The sequence below is a fragment of the Schistocerca piceifrons genome, chromosome 11, assembly GCF_021461385.2.
Source record: "Schistocerca piceifrons isolate TAMUIC-IGC-003096 chromosome 11, iqSchPice1.1, whole genome shotgun sequence".
Classification (NCBI taxonomy): Eukaryota; Metazoa; Arthropoda; class Insecta; order Orthoptera; family Acrididae; genus Schistocerca; species Schistocerca piceifrons.
This window is the reverse complement of record NC_060148.1, coordinates 62,588,783-62,610,954: the sequence shown is the minus strand read 5'-3', so window position 1 is coordinate 62,610,954 and position 22,172 is coordinate 62,588,783. Positions and strand designations below refer to the sequence as shown.

The following is a 22,172-nucleotide window of genomic DNA, read 5'->3' as shown; positions in this document are numbered from 1 at the left end:
CAGCTGCGATGAATTTTTTGAAAGATTTCTTGAAGCCTTCAGCCGCGCGGGATTAGCCGCGCGGTCTCAGGCGCTGCAGTCATGCACTGTGCGGCTGGTCCCGGCGGAGGTTCGAGTCCTCCCTCGGGCATGGGTGTGTTTGTTTGTCCTTAGGATAATTTAGGTTAAGTAGTGTGTAAGCTTAGCGACTGATGACCTTAGCAGTTAAGTCCTATAAGATTTCACACACATTTGAACATTTGAAGCCTTCAGCTGTCACTCTCTTAATTTCCTGTACTATTGTACGATTTAGGCCTTAGACCATTTTCAAGTATTTTATGGGTGGTTTTTTAATAGCAGATTATGTCACGTACGTCGTTGCTCCTATGGCACCATGTTATGCTCATAAAATAAATCCGAGGTGTTCATGCTATTTTGGGAGCACGCTACTTTCGAGTAATAGCATGAACACCTCGGATTTATTTTATGAGCATAACGTGGTGTCATATGGACAACGACGTACGTGACATAATCTGCTACTAAAAAACCATCCATAAAATACTTGAAAATGGCCTAAGGTCATAATTGTACAATCGTACAGGTAATAAAGAGAATGACAGCTGAAGGCTTCAAGAAATCTTTCAAAAAACTTCTTATATGTTTAAGAGTTGGAAAAAAATGTTTTTGCTTGAGCTCAAAAACACCAGTCACTATAAATTATCGTAAGTTAGGCTGCATAGAGATCGAATTTAATTTGTATACTCTTTCACTGAAAGATTTTCGTTGATATGAGTAAAAAATTCATGCGAGCTCTCATCATACATAAACCTAAGAGCAGTCCAGTTTCGCAAAAACCATCTCACAGCTACGCCTTGACCAAACCCTGGATGTGTCGTTGTATACTGTATTCGAGGCACGTTCTTCAGTATCGAACGGATTGCAGAAGAGCTCAGACAACACAACTGTGAAAAAAGTAACAGCTAACTTATGAGAAAGATTGTACGTCAGTTTATGCCTGGACCAACGTACCAGTGTTTCGGACGTCTACATGTAACTCTAATTCTAGCTGAAATCACAACCATAGAAGCATAATTCAAAACAGGAAGTGGAACATGTTCTACCTTCTCCGTACTGCCACTTTGGCTCCATTAAGGAAATAGCATGTAATTACCTCCAATGTTATAAACCGCTGCGATTCACAGGCTACAAGAACATTATTTTGGGCGGAATGTATATGTGATCGAATTATCTAAAATCGCTGCAGTACTGCATTAAACATCAACGTCCTGCACAAACAAAGAGGGGTTGCTGCTTCCAGTCAAACCATTCATATGTTGAGATATCTCACATAAATTAGCCATCTCCTGACTGGCATTGAGACAAACTTTAGAAGATGGAATCAGTCCATTCTGAATCCTAGTAGTAGACTATACGTATTTTTTGACACTTTTTAATGCTCTGCACTGCAGAAGGAGACAGGTGCCGAAAAGCCTTAGGAAATAATTAAGTGACTCAAATCGTTTTCAGTTTCATAGGAATTTTGGAGTATGTGTGAGGGAGTGAATGTATTTTGAGCTACGGCAACGGGGATGGGGGGGGGGGGGGGATGAACAGAACAAGAGGTAGCACCACATTTGTCAGTAAAATGGAAGCAAGGCTTCACCTAGGCATGTTTTGCTGTTGTTCTGTTGCAGTCTATCAGATACTTGAGAAGGAGTTGCAGTGTGACTGCAGCGGTTATTCTGTGGCAATGTTTGCCATTAAGGCACCATTGACTGTAGCAGCCGAAGACAAGCCCACTGTCTGAACCACCTCCTACAAGGCGACACGCTCAAATAGCTGTCAATGGCAGAGCAAAACAGATTCCAGGTGCAATATGTCATATTCGTAAACAACAGGGAAGTTTGTTTATAGGGCCTCTGTAATGTCCCCACAGCAAATACTCTCTACCACGCATCAATTAATCATTTTCAATCAAGCGATCCACATTCATTCACTTTGGAAAAGTTATCTGATCTGATTTTCTCGTAATATATGCGGCGACAGCTCGTCGACGCCAAAGTATTTTCTAGTGTATTTATTCTTTGAAATAAAAGAGATGCATATATGCATTCTCCATGGTTGAGAGAGTCGTAACTAGGACAGCTTCTGCAGTATCTGTTGAGGGATGACGTGTTTCTGAGAGATACGTGTTCTGCTTTTCTTCTCGCTAAAGCGAGCCAATTAACATTTGTGCCGCTAGCGGTTTGTTTTGATGAGAAAGAGATTGTAAAAGGAAAATAATTAAGGTGTGGAATTACCGGAGATCTGGACATGTAATGGAGATGGATTTAATACACGATTTCCTCCATAAATAAGGTTTGTGACTTTTTTATTCTGGAGTGAATGAACGAATGAGTTTTTTTCTGAATCAATTGTTGATCACGCTGGCCCTGTAATTAGCGGGGAAGTTTCAGCTGTGTCGAAGAGAGCCTGCAATCACTGAGTCTGTGTTACATCGTCCAAAAAGGCTTCGTACACATCTGGAATTCGCAATTTTTCGTAAAAGGAACAAACTGTCTAAACGATTGATTCTCCCGACTGACTGCAGTGTTTAACAGTAATAATAAATGTAAAGATCTCTTACAGCAAGCCAGCCGCTGATTACCAAGACGAAGGACTCCACCAAAGATTCTATTTGGCTGATTCTTTTTATCACTATATCACGTAATGAAATCTTATATTAAAACCTATCCATTGATAAAGGAGAGAAAGAGAGAGAGCGAATGAAAGTAGAGATAATACTAAGAATCCTCCATTAGTCTAATTTTTCGCCTGTCTTGTCACGGATATGCCAAGAACTGGGAGGGCCTTACTTTACTGTATAGACTTATGTGTGAAGGTGAGGGGATCTTAAAGACAACAGATACACGTCCATGCAGACAAGACATTACACAGAGATAGCGGCTATCTGCATTGATCATCTTAGATTAAAGAGACGGCAACTTCTTATACGAACATTAAAATGTTAAACCCCGTAACTCCGACTTAAGAGCATTTGTGGTCAAGCTAGAGAGGGTTCTTGATTCACTTTATAGGTAGTACCAAAAATTACTTATATGTGCTGACTTCAATATGAATTTTGTTTATGATGGTACAAGACAAAGGATGTTGGTGGATCTCCCAAATTCATATGATCTGATGCAAACTGTGTTTTTTCCCAACTAGGGTGCAGGGGAACAGTAACACAGCCATAGACAATATTTTTATTCATTCTTCATTTCTAGATGGGCATTCTGTTAATGAAAGGGTGAATGGCCTTTCAGACCTTGATGCACAAATTTTAACACTAAAAGGCTTTTGTACTCAAATGTCACACATAATTACAAACTATGTAGAAAAGTTAATCCAACAGCAATAAAGAGTTTTCTAAACTTCGTAAAGGAACAAGAGTGACAGGATCTTTACAGTGCTGAAATACATGACAAATACAGTGCTTTCCTTAACACACTGCTCAAGCTCTTTCAGAGTTGCTTTCCATTAGAACATTCTAAACGGGGTACTAGCAGTAAAAGGCAGCCCGGGTGGCTGCCAAGTGGGAAAAGGATATCACGTAGAATAAAGCGGGAATTACATCAAAATGTTAGAAGTAGTCATAATCAAGCAACAGTAGCCCATTACAAATAATACTGCAATGTGATTAAACCTGTTATTAGAAAGGTAAAGAATATGTGGTATGCAAATAGAGCAGCTAATTTAAAGACTAAAATTAAAACCATATGGTCAGTTGTGAAGGAAGTGTCTGGTCAGCAGCACAAGGTCGACGATATAAAGTCAGTTCGTAGTAAAAATATTTCTGTTACTGATAAATCAGATATATGTACAGTATTTGACATTCATTTTCTGAGCTTTGGTGGTGAATTAAATAAAACTTTAGTTTCTATGGGGAATCATATAACTCTGTTAGCAAATACCTTTCCGAGACTGATGTCTGAAATACTCCTCTGTGATACAGGCAAGGGGGAGACTGAGTGAATAATTAAATCACTGTAGACTAAGGACTCTCATGGTTATGATGGAGTGCCTAGCAGAATATTGAAGTGCTCTGCAGCACATGTTAGCTCTGTATTTAGCCATATTTGTAATTTTTCCTCTAGGAATCGTCTGTTTCCCGAACGATTAAAGTACTAAGTACTAAATCCACTTTATGAAAAGGGAGAGAGGGATAATGTAGCCAATTTTAGACCTATTTCTACGCCATCAGTGTTTGATAATGTTATTGAAAAGGCTGTGTATCTAAGGATAATTGATCATTTTATATCATATGATTTGCTATCAAATGTACAGATCGGCTTTAGAAGTCGTTTAATAAATGATAATCCTATATTCTCTTTTCTCTGTGAGGTACTAGATGGGTTAAACGAAAAGTTTCAAACGCTAGGCCTATTTCTTTATTTAACTAAGGCGTTTGATCGTGTTGATGACAAAATATTGCTCCAGAAGTTGGGCCATTACGGAATATGGGGACTAGCTCACAATTACTTCACATCTTACTTAAGCAACAGACAGCAAAAGGTCATTAATCACAATTTTGAGAATGGCTGTGATGTGGGGTACGGTCAAGTGTGGGGGGGGGGGGGGGGGGGGCACAAGGACCACTCCTGTTCCTCATTTATATAAATGATACGCCCTCTAGTATTACGGGTAACTCTAAAATATTTCTGTTTGCTGATGACGCTAGCTTGGTAGTAAAGGATGTGTGCAACATTGGCTTGGTTTCAAATAGTTCAGTACGAGACGTAAATTCATGGCTTGTGGAAAATAAACTGAAGCTAAACCACAGTAAGACTCAGTTTTTACAGTTTATAACACAAAATTCAACAAAACCCGACGTTTTAATTTCATAGAATGATTGGTGAAGCTGAACAGTTCAAATTTCTAGGTGTCAGATAGATAGTATGCTGTCGCGGAAAGCCCACATTCGCCATTTTTACTATTCGAACGGTATATGAAATAAGTGACCATTCGACACGAAAATTATTCTACTTTGCTTATTTTCATTCGCTTATGTCGTGTGGTATTACATTTTGGGGTAACTCTTCCCGTTCTAAAAGGATATTTTTGGCGGAGAAACGGGCAGTTCGGGCAATAAGTGGTGAAGTTCGAGAACCTCCTGTCGACCGCTGTTCACTAGTATGGGTATTTTGACATTGGCCTCTCAATATATAAATATTCCTTATGGTCATTTCTTGTTAACAATATTACCTTATTCCCAAGAATAAGCAGCTTTCACTCAGCTAATATCCGGCACAAATCAGACCTGCATTTGGATTGCACCTACTTAACTCTTATGCAGAAAGGTGTGCTGTATACTGCTGCACCCATTTTCAATAAGCTTCCACTAGAATTCAAAAATCTTAGCAGTAATCCACGCATTTCAAATCGAAACTGAAGAGTTTCCTCATGGGCCAAACCTAGTCTGTCGAGGAGTTCTTTGAAAAATTAAACTGATTATTATATTATATTGTTGTTTGATTTACATAAACTTATAGCTTGTCTTTTTTAGGTTCATAAACATTTAATTTTTATCTGTTATTACTTATACGTAGTAATTGCATGTACTAACACTTTTAATGACCTTGGAGATTTGCTCCTCAATTTGGTCCTAGGGAACTTGGTGCGTAAATAAATATTTAAAAAAAACATGAAGTGAGAGGGATCAGTGGTGTAGTAAAGTAGCAGTGTAGTACCTTCTGGCCTAGTTATTACCACCATTTTGTAAGACTTCATGATAAAACGATACTGCTGTGCATAAATGGTTGAAATGGCTCTGAGCACTATGGGACTTAACATCTTAGGTCATCAGTTCCCTAGAACTTAGAACTACTTAAACCTAACTAACCTAAGGACATCACACACATCCATGCCCGAGGCAGGATTCGAACCTGCGACCGTAGCAGCAGCACGGTTCCGGACTGGAGCGCCTAGAACCGCTCGGCCACAACGGCCGGCTGTGCATAAATAAGTTAAGTAAATAAGGTCTCCCGCAATTATGAGCATCTGTTAGTAGTATGGATTTGAGGTTTCTGGTGCAGTTTTTATGTCAATTTGATATGCAGATTAATTAAATTCATCAATTAATCACTCCCACCCCCACCCAAACCCGCACCTAATCACATCCACCCCTGCCCCCAGATGACATCTCGAGTTTACTCAGCCTAACACAATGAGACCACCAGAGGTATTTGGAATTGATGGGATATTAAAAATGGCTGTGCCTTTTCTGGGGCTCGAACCCTGGTGCTCCTGGACAGAAAGCCCAAGATCACCCCCAAACACCTGGAAACTGCCCAGATGCGGGAGAGGATGGTTAGGTCACGAGACTGATACAAAGATCGATCCTAATTACATTATTAATTACAAAGATCAGACCTACTTACACAACTATATGCGTAGCGCTACACAAGGACGGAACAAAAGCCCGCAGCAGTCCACCACTCGGCGATGCTCAACAATTGTATCCGACGTCACCGCATCTATAATCGAGCATCTATTAAAAAAAAGCAAAACACATTTGCGACCGTAATACATGTCGAAACAACAGTCGCATCTCATTATTTTGTGACGTCCACCGAAGTGTAGCGCTAACAACACAAATGTTCAGCAGAGACACGCCGAGCCTGCGTAAAGCAGTTTCTTCCAGCTTGTTGAACAAATTACGCGACCTCAGAGCGTATGTCGCGTTCAGTGTACGCAAATAAACTCTCACTCACGTGTGTATAACAAACATTTCAGGCAACTTTTCACGCCATCGGCAAACATGTCGGAAAAAAACACATTCCCTTAGAGTTTGACAACAAGAAGCTATAATTCAAGAGAACGTAGCTGTTTTGTACACTATGACAGGTATCCTTCTATCAATGTGATGCTATAAAAAGAAGGAACGCTTGTCAAGTATCATTCCGTGGCGCCCTAGCCATCTCTTCCACCCGCTAGGCCGCACGTCATTGATACCAGTTTGACAGGCTAATTAATGTACGGCGACTACCTATAATTTTTTTTTTTTCAACAGTCGGATTACACGCGTCAAGTAGGTCAACCGGGAATCTATGGAGGGAACATGTTCTTCTTTTGGACGAACACTATTGAGAAATGACATCTGAAGTTGACAACTGAGGGATTCAACAATCCACAGCATATACTGTGCGTAAGGACCGCGCTATGAAAAAACACGATCGTCACGCCTATGTCACCATCACCCTGCATAAGAAGCAGTCTTGAGTGTACAGGTACACACGGTCGCTGATAGTGTTACGCTTTCAGACAGAAATGCTGTCCGCAATTCAAAATCAAGTCTATCCGTTCTACCACGTACCCAAGTTGTATCATGTAGAGACGTCTTTTAACGATTACAGCTACTGGTAATTCATATTCGTGCCACTCTGGCATCTCGAAACGAGTCACCCATTTTATTTTCGAACCTATCTGCTAAGGATACCACACACCAAGGACTCCAACGCTGTTTTTAGACAGTCCCTGTGCATCTTCTAACTGGTCCTAAGTCTCTGCCCCACCGTCCGTGCAGCTTCCTCCATGTGATTGTCTTAATTTAAGTCTGACCTGTACGGAAGTCGGAGAAAGCTATATCTAAGACCTTCTGCATCCTGTGGGGAAACAGGACGAGCTGAGTTAATGCGACAGGAGCTCGTTTTGACCACTCAGTGGAAATGGGAACATCGTGTCATAGCTGCACCAACCGTGCTATACCATGCCGTCCAACCAGAAAAATAGTGCGTTTGCGCTAGATGTTGGCAGCTGTACTACATTTACAAGCAATTTTGGAACACGGAAGGATAAGTAATGTCGAGATCGCATGTATAGAAGGGCAGAAAGTCGATAAATTGACGGAAAATACGTATAAGTTGAGGGGAAATAAGCCGACATGCGGGGAAATTGAGGAAGTACTTGCATGTCTTCTGATTGGTGCAGAACAATTATTGTACATGGGAACGAGTATACGGCAGCAAGGGAAATGAGGGAAAACGGCGAGATCGAAGCATCGGTAACTGGGGATACATTCTTTTATTTTTCGTCGAGGCAATATTCCGCTCTATGTCTATTGACGTAACAGTGACTCTCGCGAGTTGACTCCTGTCTTTGATGCTTTCCTGGAAAAAAGAGAGCCATATGCCTCTCCACTTACTTGCGTATGCGTTAAAGGATGACAGAGAGTGGATCGAGTGAAAGGGTGAGATTGAGTTGTAGCGAGGTAGCTTTTAACGATACGAGGTGCATTCAAGTTCTAAGGCCTCCGATTTTTTTTCTAATTAACTTCTCACCCGAAATCGATGACACTGGCGTTACTTCTCGACGTAATCGCCCTGCAGACGTACACATTTTTCACAACGCTGACGCCATGATTCCGTGGCAGCGGCGAAGGCGTCTTTAGGAGTCTATTTTGACCACTGGAAAATCGCTGAGGCAATAGCACGGCTGGTGAATGTGCGGCCACGGAGAGTGTCTTTCATTGTTGGAAAAAGCCAAAAGTCACTAGGAGGCAGGTCAGGTGAGTAGGGAGCATGAGGAATCACTTCAAAGTTGTTATCACGAAGAAACTGTTGCGTAACGTTAGCTCGATGTGCGGGTGCGTTGTCTCGGTGAAACAGCACACGCGCAGCCCTTCCCGGACGTTTTTGTTGCAGTGCAGGAAGGAATTTGTTCTCCAAAACATTTTCGTAGGATGCACCTGTTACCGTAGTGCCCTTTGGAACGCAATGGGTAAGGATTACGCCCTCGCTGTCCCAGAACATGGACACCATCATTTTTTCAGCACTGGCGGTTACCCGAAATTTTTTTGGTGGCGATGAATCTGTGTGCTTCCATTGAGCTGACTGGCGCTTTGTTTCTGGATTGAAAAATGGCATCCATGTCTCATCCAATGTCAACCGACGAAAAGAAAGTCCCATTCTTGCTGTCGTTGCGCGTCAACATTGCTCGGCATCCGTCAGCATTCGTGGCACCCACCTGGATGACACTTTTCGCATTTTCAGGTCGTCATGCGGGATTGTGTGCACAGAACCCACAGAAATGCCAACTCTGGAGGCGATCTGTTCAACAGTCATTCGGCGATCCCCCAAAACAATTCTCTCCACTTTCTCGATCGTGTCGTCAGACCAGCTTGTGCGACCCCGAGGTTGTTTCGGTTTGTCGTCACACGATGTTCTGCCTTCATTAAGCTGTTGCACCCACGAACGCAGTTTCGACACATTCATAACTCCATCACCACATGTCTACTTCAACTGTCGATGAATTTCAATTGGTTTCACACCACGCAAATTCAGAAAACGAAAGATTGCACGCTGTTCAAGTAAGGAAAACGTCGCCATTTTAAGTATTTAAAACAGTTATCATTCTCGCCGCTGGCGGTAAAATTCCATCTGCCTTACAGTGCTGCCATCTCTGGGACGTATTGACAATGAACGCGGCCTCATTTTAAAACAATGCGCATGTTTCTATCTCTTTCCAGTCCGGAGAAAAAAAATCGGAGGCCTTAGAACTTGAATGCACCTCGTAACGCGGGATTACCCGAGCGGTCTCAGGCGCCGCAGTCGTGGACTGTGCGGCTGGTCCCGGCGGAGGTTCGAGTCCTCCCTTGGGCATGGGTGTGTATGTGTTTGTCCTTAGGATAATTTAGGTTAAGTAGTGTGTAAGGTTGGGGACTGATAACGTTAGCAGTTGAGTCCCATAAGATTTCACACACATTTTTAATGGTAGAGTGATGATGCATTCTAGAGAGAGGGGGGCATGTCACTGTAGGCCACTTGACCATGTTTTCCATTGTTTTGTCGGGATACATCAGTTGCTGTGACACAATTTGCCTTCAACTCGCATACAGTTGCGTGTTCTGTGTATGACTTAGAGAGCTGCCTATTTGCGATCGTTAGCATCAAACCTCTCGGTCATCAGAGGACTTCCATCCTCTTTCGACACATTCCTCTAGGCGAACGATTTATGCGAGGCACTCAATCCCCCTGCTGGATCTTGGGCGTTAAATCGAGTCTTCAGTTTCGTAACTACGGTGATTCTAATTCAGCCACAGGTGTTTGTGAGTCACTACAATCCCCACGTATACATATGCTTGACAGATGTCCTGTTTGCGGTGTAAACAGGACATGACGTCTAATTTCAAACACCGCTGCTATGTGTTTGTCGCTTTACTAAAGATCATTTTATACAGGGCGAGTCACCTAACGTTACCGCTGGATATATTTCGTAAGCCACATCAAATACTGACGAACCGATTCCACAGACCAAACATGAGGAGAGGGGCTAGGGTAATTGTTTAATACTAACCATACAAAAATGCACGGAAGTATGTTTTTTAACACAAACCTACGTTTTTTTAAATGGAACCCCGTTAGTTTTGTTAGCACATCTGAACATATAAACAAATACGTAATCGGTACCGTTTTTTTCGTTGTATAATGTTAATTACATGCGGAGATATTGTAACCTAAAGTTGACGCTTGAGTACCACTCCTCCGCTGTTCGATCGTGTGTATCGGAGAGCACTGCAACATACATCGCGTTTCTACAGAATGATCTGCCAACGTTGCTCGAAAATGTCCCACTGGAAACGCGTCGACGTATGTGGTATCAGCATGATGGTGCACCTGCACATTCCGCAATTAACACTAGGCTGACCCTTGACAGGATGTTCGACGGGCGTTTCATAGGACGTGGAGGACGCATAAATTGGCCAGCCCGTTCTCCTGATCTTACACCTCTGGACTTCTTTCTGTGGGGTACGCTAAAGGAGAATGTGTACCGTGATGTGCCTACAACCCCAGAGGATATGAAACAACGTATTGTGGCAACCTGCGGCGACATTACACCAGATGTACTGCGGCCTGTACCACATTCATTACGCCAGAGATTGCAATTGTGTGCAGCAAATGATGGCCACCACATTGAACATCTATTGGCCTGACATGTCGGGACACACTCTATTCCACTTCGTAATTGAAAACGGAAACCACGTGTGTATGTGTTGCTCACCCCTCATGGTAATGTACATGTGCGTCAGTGAAAAAGACCAATAAAAAGGTGTTAGCATGTGGACGTAATGTGCTGTTCCAGTCTCTTCTGTACCTAAGGTCCATCACCGTTCCCTTTCGATCCCTACGTAATTCGGTGCTCTCCGGTACACACGATCGAACAGCAGAGGAATGGTACTCAAGCGTCAACTTTAGGTTACAATATCTTCGGATGTAATTAACATTTTACAATGCAACAAACGGCACTGATTACGTATTTGTTTATATGTTCATATGTGCTAACAAAACTAACGGGGTTCCATTTAAAAAAACGTAGGTTTGTGTTAAAAAACATACTTCCGTGCATTTTTGTATGGTTTGTATTAAACAATTACACTAGCCCCTCTCCTCACGTTCGGTCTGTGGAATCGGTTCGTCAGTATTTGGTGTGGTTTACGAAATATATCCAGCGGTAACGTTAGGTGACTCACCCTGTATATGACTGATGCGAGCATAGTATAAATTGTAAATCGTCATCGGATGTGAATAGTGGGGAGCTATACACCTCAGGAAAGCTATATTGTATGTGTATCACAAGCAAACGATGTTTTAAGGAAGTAGTTTTTCATGTTACAGTTTATCATCATAGTTTATCATAGAGAAACCTGCAAGCAGAATGTATGTCATGCGCTGAAAATATATTTCTTACATTGGGATAGTAACGGTGTTGCATTCCATTGAAGTAGTAGGTCGGAAACCGCAACGATCTAACATTATAGCGTGTTTTAAGTGCAGAAAATTGCAGCGTTAGGAGTGCATGTGTTTATGTTCTCTCTTACCAATACCTTCTTGGTAATGACCCAAGACACTAGAACGATAGTTTAGAACTGATGGCGCAGTTGATTTACGTAGAATGCAACATATTCTGTCCGTCTGGAGCTCCGTCATGGATATAAACCACCCGTTTCTTGTTCTTAACCGTCTGTTATATGATCACAACAGTTTCATAGCTACTGTACACCGATGATGGGTGCTAACCTCCTCGACATTCACCCATCTGGAGAAACCTTGTGCTGTTGGATGGGTGTGGGACAGCAGCTACAGCCTCGGTTCGCACTGTTCCTGCACGAAATGTGGAACGTGGCGCTCTACTTTGAGCTGCAGGGAGCGGTGCTCAAAGACAATGCGAGGAGATCTTTCGGTCTCTAACTTTATCCTAAGCAAGGGAAAATTCACTGTAACTGCCATCCACATAGAGAAAGATCGTAAGTTCCGCACTATGATCCAAGTTCAAATGGTTCAAATGGCTCTGAGCACTATGGGACTTAACGTCTGAGGTCATCAGTCCCATAGAACTTAGAACTACTTAAACTTAACTAACCTAAGGACATCACAGGATTCGAACCTGCGACCGTAGCGGCCGCGCGGTCCCAGACTGAAGCGCCTAGAACCGCTCGCCCACACCGGCCGGAATGATCGAAGTGCTACAGATATGTAGGTCGCTGTCTGGTATACTTTGATGTATGTTCGAGAATTAACGATGAATGGACATACTGCAAAGTCATCTACTTACATTCGTGATGGTACTAGCGAAGTAGTGGAGGGGCTGTTTAGCGATGAAACAGAAATTGGTAAGCATGCTGCCACGTCATTGGTCGGTGTTGAAATTGATCGCACTATCAACTACGATGCTTATTATTACAGCACATCGACGGTGTCTTTTCCATTCCAACAGTCCACGTACGCTGTTGATTACCACATAATGTTAATGGACCGATCGTGTTAATGTCAGTTTACACCGGAAACGCTTAATTTCCATGTTAGAGCTCATTTTAGTTTCGTCAGTGTGTACTGTACTTCCTCGATTCACCGCCAGTCGGCCCAATTGAAGGAAGGTAATGTCGACTTCGGTGCTTGTGTTGACATGCGACTCATTGCTCTACAGTACTAGCATCAAGCACATCAGTACGTAGCATCAACAGGTTAGTGTTCATCACGAACGTGGTTTTGCAGTCAGTGCAATGTTTACAAATGCGGAGTTGGCAGATGCCCATTTGATGTATGGATTAGCACGGGGCAATAGCCGTGGCGCGGTACGTTTGTATCGAGACAGATTTCCAGAACGAAGGTGTCCCGACGGGAAGACGTTCGAAGCAATTGATCGGCGTCTCAGGGAGCACGGAACATTCCAGCCTATGACTCGCGACTGGGGAAAACCTAGAACGACGAGAACACCTGCAATGGACGAGGCAATTCTTCGTGCAGTTGACGATAACTCTAATGTCAGCGTCAGAGAAGTTGCTGCTGTACAAGGTAACGTTGACCACGTCACTGTATGGAGAGTGCTACGGGAGAACGAGTTGTTTCCGTACCGTGTACAGCGTGTGCAGGCACTATCAGCAGCTGATTGGCCTCCACGGGTACACTTCTGCGAATGGTTCATCCAACAATGTGTCAATCCTCATTTCAGTACAAATGTTCTGAGGCTTCATTCCAACGTGATCAAATTGTAAATTTTCACAATCAACATGTGTGGGCTGACGAGAATCCGCACGCAATTGTGCAATCACGTCATCAACACAGATTTTCTGTGAACGTTTGGGCAGGCATTGTTGGTGATGTCTCGATTGGGGCCCATGTTCTTCCAGCTACACTCAATGGAGCACGTTATCACGATTTCATATGGGATACTCTACCTGTGCTGCTAGAACATGTGCCTTTACAAGTACGACACAACATGTGGTTCGTGCACGATGGAGCTCCTACACATTTCAGTGGAAGTGTTCGTACGCTTCTCAACAACAGATTCTGTGACCGATGGATTGGTAGAGGCGGACCAATTCCGTGGCCTCCACGCTCTCCTGACCTCAACCCTCTTGACTTTCATTTATGGGGGCATTTGAAAGCTCTTGCCTACGCAACCCCGGTACCAAATGTAGAGACTCTTCGTGCTCGTATTGTGGACGGCTGTGATACAATACGCCATTCTCCAGGGCTGCATCAGCGCATCAGGGATTCTATGCGACGGAGGGTAACACCATATATATATATATATATGGCAGTGCACAAAGCGTGTTACAGTAGAAAAAGAGGTGTATCAAACAACGACATAGGGGCCGTCTCTTGTGACTGATAACATATGGGAGACGGTTCTCGTACAGTACAGGCGATGAAACTTTACTTCGGCCTGTGGAAGTGTCGGCGATCACTGGCCACCTGCTCCAATGCATAAATACCTGCATATTTAATAGGATCGCTGCATATTCTCAGAGCCAGCACGTAGACCGCATTCTTTTTCGATATATCGGAAGAGAGAGAGGTGCGGTAAAAATTGAAAGTCTATCGGATGAAATTAACTGAGCTTTTATAGTTGGATATTTTTCTCTGCTGGATAGTGCAGAACAACGATGACAGAATGTTTGGGTGATAGACGTGAATAGATCCTGAGGGACGTGGATCTGCTTCGATGTTGAGTCTCCCTAATTTTCCCAGCAACAAACACCGCCGTAACTGTTCATGCTATCGTCGTGTTGCAGGAACACGCTTCATTTGACACTGACCTTACAGGTTTCAGACTGTGGTGGATATTGATCTCTCCGACTCCTGGGCAAAATTGCTAAAATTGATACCTCACTCTGGTGTGTATTACAGTACATCGCTCCGTATCAATGGCGTCTTTCCAATCCCGACCGTACATTTGATACGCTGCTGATTACCGCATAATGACTGACTGACAGCACTCTGTTCAGATGGAGGGAACCATGACGGAACACTGGATGTCTGCTACTTGTTGTTGTGGAACGTGGGATTAAATATAAAGCTCATCACCTTAATACAGTTGTTCGCAAGCATTCCTCATTGCTACACACTCGTTCTATTTCCATATGCTGCAATACCCTACCCATATCTTTTTTTAAATTTATACTTCTGGCCATTAAAATTGCTACACTAAGAAGAAATGCAGATGATAAACGGGTATTAATTGGACAAGTATATTATACTAGAACTGACATGTCATTAATTTTCACGCAATTTGGATGCATAGATCCTGAGAAATCTGTACCCAGAACAACCACCTCTGGCCGTAATAACGGCCTTGATACGCCTGGGCATTGAGTCAAACAGAGCTCGGATGGTGTGTACAGGTACAACTGCCCATGCAGCTTCAACACGATACCACAGTTCATCAAGGGTAGTGACTGGCTTATTGTGACGAGCCAGTTGCTCCGCAACCATTGACCAGACGTTTTCAATTGGTGAGTGATCTGGACAGTGTGCTTGCCAGGTCAGCAGTCGAACGTTCTCTGTATCCAGAAAGGCCCGTACAGGACCTGCAACATGCGGTCGTGCATTATCCTGCTGAAATGTAGGGTTCTGCAGCGACCGGATGAAGGGAAGAGCGACGGGTCGTAACACATCTGAAATGTAACGTCTGCTCTTCATAGTGCCGTCAATGCGAACAAGAGGTGACCGAGACGTGTAACCAGTGGCACCCCATACCATCACGCCGGGTGATAACGCCAGTATGGCGATGACGAACACGCGCTTCCAATGTGCGTTCACCGCGCTGTCGCCAAACTCGGATGCGACCATCGTGATGCTGTAAACAGAACCTGGATTCATCCCAAAAAATTACGTTTTGCCATTCGCGCACCCAGGTTCGTCGTCAAGTACACCGTCGCAGGCGCTCCTGTCTGTGATGCAGCGTCAAGGGTAACCGCAGGCGCGGTCTCCAAGCTGATAGTCCGTGCAGCTGCAAACGTCGTCGAACTGTTTGTGCAGGTGGTTGTCGTCTTGCAAACGTCCCCATCTGTTGACTCAGGGATCGAGACGTGGCTGCACGATCCGTTACAGCCATGAGGATAAAATGCCTGTCATGTCGACTGCTAGTGATACGAGGCCGTTGGTATCCAGCACGGCGTTCCGTATTACCCTCCTGAACCCACCGATTCAATATTCTGCTAACAGTTATTGAATCTCGACCGACGCGAGCAGAAATGTCGCGATACGATAAACCGCAATCGCGATAGGCTACAATCCGACCTTTATCAAAGTCGGAAACGTGATGGTACGCATTTCTCCTCCTTACACGAGGCATCACAACAACGTTTGACCAGGCAACGGCGGTCAACTGCTGTTTGTGTATGGAAACTTTCCTCATGTCAGCACGTTGTAGGTGTCGCCACCGGCGCCAGCCTTGTGTGAATGCTCTGAAAAGCTAATCATTTGCATATCACGGCCTCTTGTTCCTGTCGGTTAAATTTCGCGTCTGTAGTACGTCATCTTCGTGGTGTAGCAATTTTAATGGCCAGTAGTGTATTTCACAAATGAGAGACGCTATGGGTAGCCAGATGGTCTAAGGCGTCTCGTCACGGTCTGCCCGTGTCAGAGGTTCGAGTCCTCCCTTGGGCGTGGGCGTGTGTGTGTTTCATTCTTAACATAAGGTAGTTTAAATTACATTAAGTAGTGTGTACGCTTAGGGAGCGATGACCTCAGCAGTTTGGTCCTATAGGACCTTACCACAAATTGCCAACTTCCACAAATAAGACGACAGTACCTCTTTTATTTGTGCTACCTTACGCATGTTGTGGACAGCACCTTCCCGTGATGGTCAACCCTGGAATAGTAATCATGTACATGACTGCAAAATGAAGGAACAATGCTTTTCGAAATGGAATACCGAGACATCCGCTCCCCTTTCGATGGGGAGATGAGATTAACTGTAATCACCTTCGAAAAGTTGTTGGGAACGCCCTACAATACCTCAAACTCTTCCAGTTTCCATATGTCGTGATGTCTTCCACATTTTTATCAATGACAAGCATCACATCTGTGTCTTATTTCTACCAACCTGTGTGTGGTAGCTGTACAGTTTATGCCATTCGATTTTCATTTTCCTGTCAGAGCCAGAGGATCGAAGTGTGTTAGTGACGGTTTAGCAGCAGCTGACATTGGTTTCTAAGCCATGGCAGAAAAAAAAAACCAAAGTGTATGGCAGTGTACACTGATTGAATGTGTTACAACCGAAAAAAGGAATGTATTAAAGTGCTAATGAAGGAGCAAACAGGTAGTTTCTTGTGTGATCGTTGGATATGGTCATCCTGCAGTATAGGTGATGAAACTTTACACCGGTCTCTGGAAGCAACTTGGATCACGAACCACCTGCCCAAAAAACCAATACCTGTATATTTAAGAGGATTGTCCCATATGTTTGAGTGATAGACATGAATCCACCCTGAGAGACACATATCTCCTTCGGACTACCTGTATGCAGTTTGGAGATGCGTCGCAAAGTATTCGTCTTTCCTCCATGCCATGTATGATGTGTAGTCCTTGTAATTTTCCCAACACGAAATACCAATGTAACTACTCATACTATTTCTACTACCTCGCGTTGCAGGGCAAAGCATCGTTTGGCACTACCCTTACAAACTGTACAGAGTTAGCGGAGCTATGACACCATGTACCCATTTCCACCGAGTGGTCAAAATGCGCTCTGTTCGCATTAACTCAGCTAGTCCTGTTTCCACACAGGATGCAGAAGGTCTTAGATATAGCTTTCTCTGACATCCGTACAGGTCAGACGTAAATTAAGACAATCACATGGAGGAAGTTGCACGGACGGTGGGGCAGAGACTTAGGACCAGTTAGAAGATGCACAGGGACTGTCTAAAAACAGCGTTGGAGTCCTTGGTGTGTGGTATCCTTAGCAGATAGGTTCGAAAATAAAATGGGTGACTCGTTTCGAGATGCCAGAGTGGCACGAATATGAATTACCAGTAGCTGTAATCGTTAAAAGACGTCTCTACATGATACAACTTGGGTACGTGGTAGAACGGATAGACTTGATTTTGAATTGCGGACAGCATTTCTGTCTGAAAGCGTAACACTATCAGCGACCGTGTGTACCTGTACACTCAAGACTGCTTCTTATGCAGGGTGATGGTGACATAGGCGTGACGATCGTGTTTTTTCATAGCGCGGTCCTTACGCACAGTATATGCTGTGGATTGTTGAATCCCTCAGTTGTCAACTTCAGATGTCATTTCTCAATAGTGTTCGTCCAAAAGAAGAACATGTTCCCTCCATAGATTCCCGGTTGACCTACTTGGCGCGTGTAATCCGACTATTGAAAAAAAAAAAAATAGGTAGTCGCCATACATTAATTAGCCTGTCAAACTGATATCAATGACGTGCGGCCTAGCGTGTGGAAGAGATGGCTAGGGCGCCACGGAATGATACTTGACAAGCGTTCCTTCTTTTTATAGCATCACATTGGTAGAAGGATACCTGTCATAGTGTACAAAACAGCTACGTTCTCTTGAATTATAGCTTCTTGTTGTCAAACTCTAAGTGAATGTGTTTTTTTCCGACATGTTTGCCGATGGCGTGAAAAGTTGCCTGAAATGTTTGTAATACACACACGTGTGAGAGTTTATTTGCGTACACTGAACGCGACATACGCTCTGAGGTCGCGTAATTTGTTCAACAAGCTGGAAGAAACTGCTTTATGCAGGCTGGGCGTGTCTCTGCTGAACATTTGTGTAGGTAGCGGTACACTTCGGTGGACGTCACAAAATAATGAGATGCGACTGTTGTTTCGACATTTATTACGGTCGCAAATGTGTTCTGCTTTTTTTAACAGATGCTCGATTGTAGAAGCGGTGACGTCAGATACAACTGTTGAGCGTCGCCGAATAGTGGATTGCTGCGGGCGTTGGGGAGGAGGGGCGAACCTGCTGTGGTGGTCGCTGGACACAGCCGCTCTCTCTGGGTGGGCGGCATGTTCCGTCGTTATGTTTTAGAGGAACAAGTTGCTCCTGGGCAGGCAGCCGTCCTTTCACTTCCTCTCGTTTAGTTGACTATACAGGCTACTGGCGTAGGAGCGTCGCCTTAAGGTGGCGGGCAGATTGTGGAAGGCCGAGCTTTGGTGGCCAACTGGATGGGGGGGGGGGGGGGGCTATGCTACTTAATTTCCCTTTTGTGTTGCCAAGGACCACTGCCTGAAGGCATGCCGCATATCGCCCCTGGTGCGGCCTGCAACCGTACGCGTGTCGGCAGAAAAACAGCAAAGGGCGGGCAGCGGGGGCGCGAGACGCTCCACGGAGCATCGTAGAGGGGGAGGGAGGGAGGGGGAAGCGTGAGGGGAAGTGAGGAGTCTTTGATTTTGGAGAAGAACGCACCCCCTCTGCACTGTTTTAAACTCCTCTCTGTCCAACACCAGCATCTCGTCAGTACTCCCCACGAAAATGAATAAAGATAGCACCTTACACCCCAGACTTTTCCCCACCAACTTTTAGGTGTCGGGTAGAGTTTGAGTGTGTCTGTCGCTAGTTTCGAGTGGTATTGCGAAATTTTTACGCAGCAGGATAACAAATGTTGTATGGTATAGTCAGTTTTCGCACTGTATTGCGCTTTTGTTCCGTCCATGTGTAGCGCTACGCATGTAGTTGCGACCGAGCAAGGTGGCGCAGTGGTTAGACACTGGACTCGAATTCGGGAGGACGACGGTTCAATCCTGCGTCCGGCCATCCTGATTTAGGTTTTCCGTGATTTCCCTAAATCACTCCAGGCAAATGCCGGGATGGTTCTTCTGAAAGGACACAGCCGAATTCCTTCCCCATCCATCCCTAACCCGATGAGACCGATGACCTCGCTGTGTGGTCTCCTTCCCCAAACAACCCAACCCATGTAGTTGCGTAGTTAGGACCGAATTTTGTGATTAATTATGTATTTAGGATCGATGTTTGCGTCAGTTTCCCGACCAAAATAAATGAAGTACACTAACCTAACCTTCCTCTCCCACATCTTGGCAGTTTCCATGTATTAGGGGGTGCACGTGGGCTTTCCGTCCAGGAGTACCAGGGTTTGAGTTCCGGAAAGGGCACAGCCATTTCTAATATGCCGTCAATTCCAAGTGCATCTGGCAGTCTCATTATGTTAGGGGGGCGCACTTGGGCTTTCTGCCAGGGAGGACCAGGGTTCGAGTCCCAGAAAGGATACTGCCAATTTTAATTTCCCAGCGAAATTCGAAATTCCCACCAATGGGGTAGGTTGGGGGGGGTGGTGGTGGAGGGGATGGTGAGGAGGGGTCTTAGACACATGTGCAGCTGAGAAAACGAGTGATATCATCCAGGGGGATGGGCATGGTAGGGGAGGGGTTGGGCAGGGGTGGTGGTGATTATTTGATGAATTTAATTAATTTGTATGTCCATTTGATATCAAAATTGCACCAGAAACGCTGTCCCTACTACTTATGTTGTGCTGAGTAAAGGAAACAGAAGCTCTTGAGGGCTGTGTTATTGAAAATTTGTAGCTATTCACCTGTGCCATCCATTTTACAAATATAACATGGCATGGCGTTGCAGCTGACTTGTGATGGACCAAAGCCTTGTACAAGTATTGAGGGTGTAGCAGAAGGGCAAAGGGCTACTCAGTGGCGTTATGTTTTAGATCCACCTACAATGGCAGCAGTTAAGGAAGTTCAACAGAACCCCGCCTTGGACCTGGGCGCTCTTCTGGACGCTGGGGACGGGGCCGTGGTGATGTTGGTGGCGGGGGAGACGCGGCTGGCTGCGCACCGGGCCGTTCTGGCCGCTCGGAGCCCCGTCTTCGCGGCCATGTTCCAGCACAACACATTGGAGGCAAGCAGCGGCCACATCAGCATCACAGACGTGGAGGGGCCCGTGATGAGGCAGCTGTTGGCCTACCTGTACACCCTCCAGGTTCCACAGCTGCCCGCCATGGCCCTTCAGATGATGGTGGCAGCTGATAAGTACGGCTTGTCGGCCTTGAGGTCTGCCTGTGAGCAGCAGGTGTCCGCTCAGCTGACCATTGACAATGTGGCAGCTGCAGCTGTGCTGGCAGTGAGGCACTCGTGCCCTGACCTTACTTTGGCTGCTGTTGACTTTATAAAGACTCACTTTGTCCATGTGGTGGGCACACAGCGCTGGGCAGATGCTGTGCTAAACCAGCCAAAGGACGTGGTCGAAGTGAGTCGGCTGCTCACCGAGGCACCACCAGAAATGAGGTAAGCACACGAGAAGCCACTCATCTGTGTCTCCTATATATATATATGGGTCATTCCATGGTAACTCATGTTACAAAGTGATGTTTATATTATAAGATTTGGACAATTCGTGGGAGGAAATGTTTCTATTAAATATTTTTTATACCTCAAAACATACTTTATGCAGACTGCTCTATAAACCTGTATGACAATAATTGTTACATTACTATATTTATAAAACCAAATCTTATAATTATTGTTGGGAAGTCACGTTACCAAGAAATGGCTTTTGCATATGATAACATTACATTACTTACATTTCTTGTAAGTTTTACACACAATACCAGAAGATCTTATAAGTATTTTAACAAAGTCCCAAACATTTAATCTCCAATAAAATAAATATTAAAACATTGTGAACAAGTAACTCACATTACAACATATGGTAACTCGCGTTACATTGTCACAGATCACAATCAGACTTGAAATAACCACAGGAATTTACAGCACTTGGAGGGTTCACTTTTCTGACAACCTTGTCTTTAGTGTCGTACGAGGTGCATTCAAGTTCTAAGGCCTCCAATTTTTTTTCTCCGGACTGGAAAGAGATAGAAACATGCGCATTGTTTTAAAATGAGGCTGCATTCATTGTCAATACGTCCCAGAGATGGCAGCACCGTATGGCAGATGGAATTTTACCACCAGCGGCGAGAATGAGAACTGTTTTAAATACTTAAAATGGCGACGTTTTCCTTACTTGAACAGCGTGCAATCATTCGTTTTCTGAATTTGCGTGGTGTGAAACCAATTGAAATTCATCGGCAGTTGAAGGAGACATGTGGTGATGGAGTTACGGATGTGTCAAAAGTGCGTTCGTGGGTGCGACAGTTTAATGAAGGCAGAACATCGTGTGACAACAAACCAAAACAACCTCGGGGTCGCACAAGCTGGTCTGATGACACGATCGAGAAAGTGGAGAGAATTGTTTTGGGGGATCGACGAATGACTGTTGAACAGATCGCCTCCAGAGTTGGCATTTCTGTGGGTTCTGTGCACACAATCCTGCATGACGACCTGAAAATGCGAAAAGTGTCATCCAGGTGGTTGCCACGAATGCTGACGGACGACCACACGGCTGCCCGTGTGGCACGTGGCCAAGCAATGCTGAC

At 44.5% G+C, this 22,172-nt stretch overlaps 1 protein-coding gene across 1 annotated transcript in view; it reads left to right on the top strand.

The window, feature by feature from the left end:
• Positions 1–22,172, top strand: part of LOC124720251 (ankyrin repeat and protein kinase domain-containing protein 1-like) — a 105,538-nt gene that overhangs the window by 61,516 nt on the left and 21,850 nt on the right. The window contains exon 2 of the mRNA XM_047245570.1: positions 20,448–21,024. Within this exon, the coding sequence (XP_047101526.1) occupies positions 20,459–21,024 (566 nt within the window). The 5' untranslated portion in view covers positions 20,448–20,458. The remainder of the gene's footprint in view (positions 1–20,447; positions 21,025–22,172) is intronic.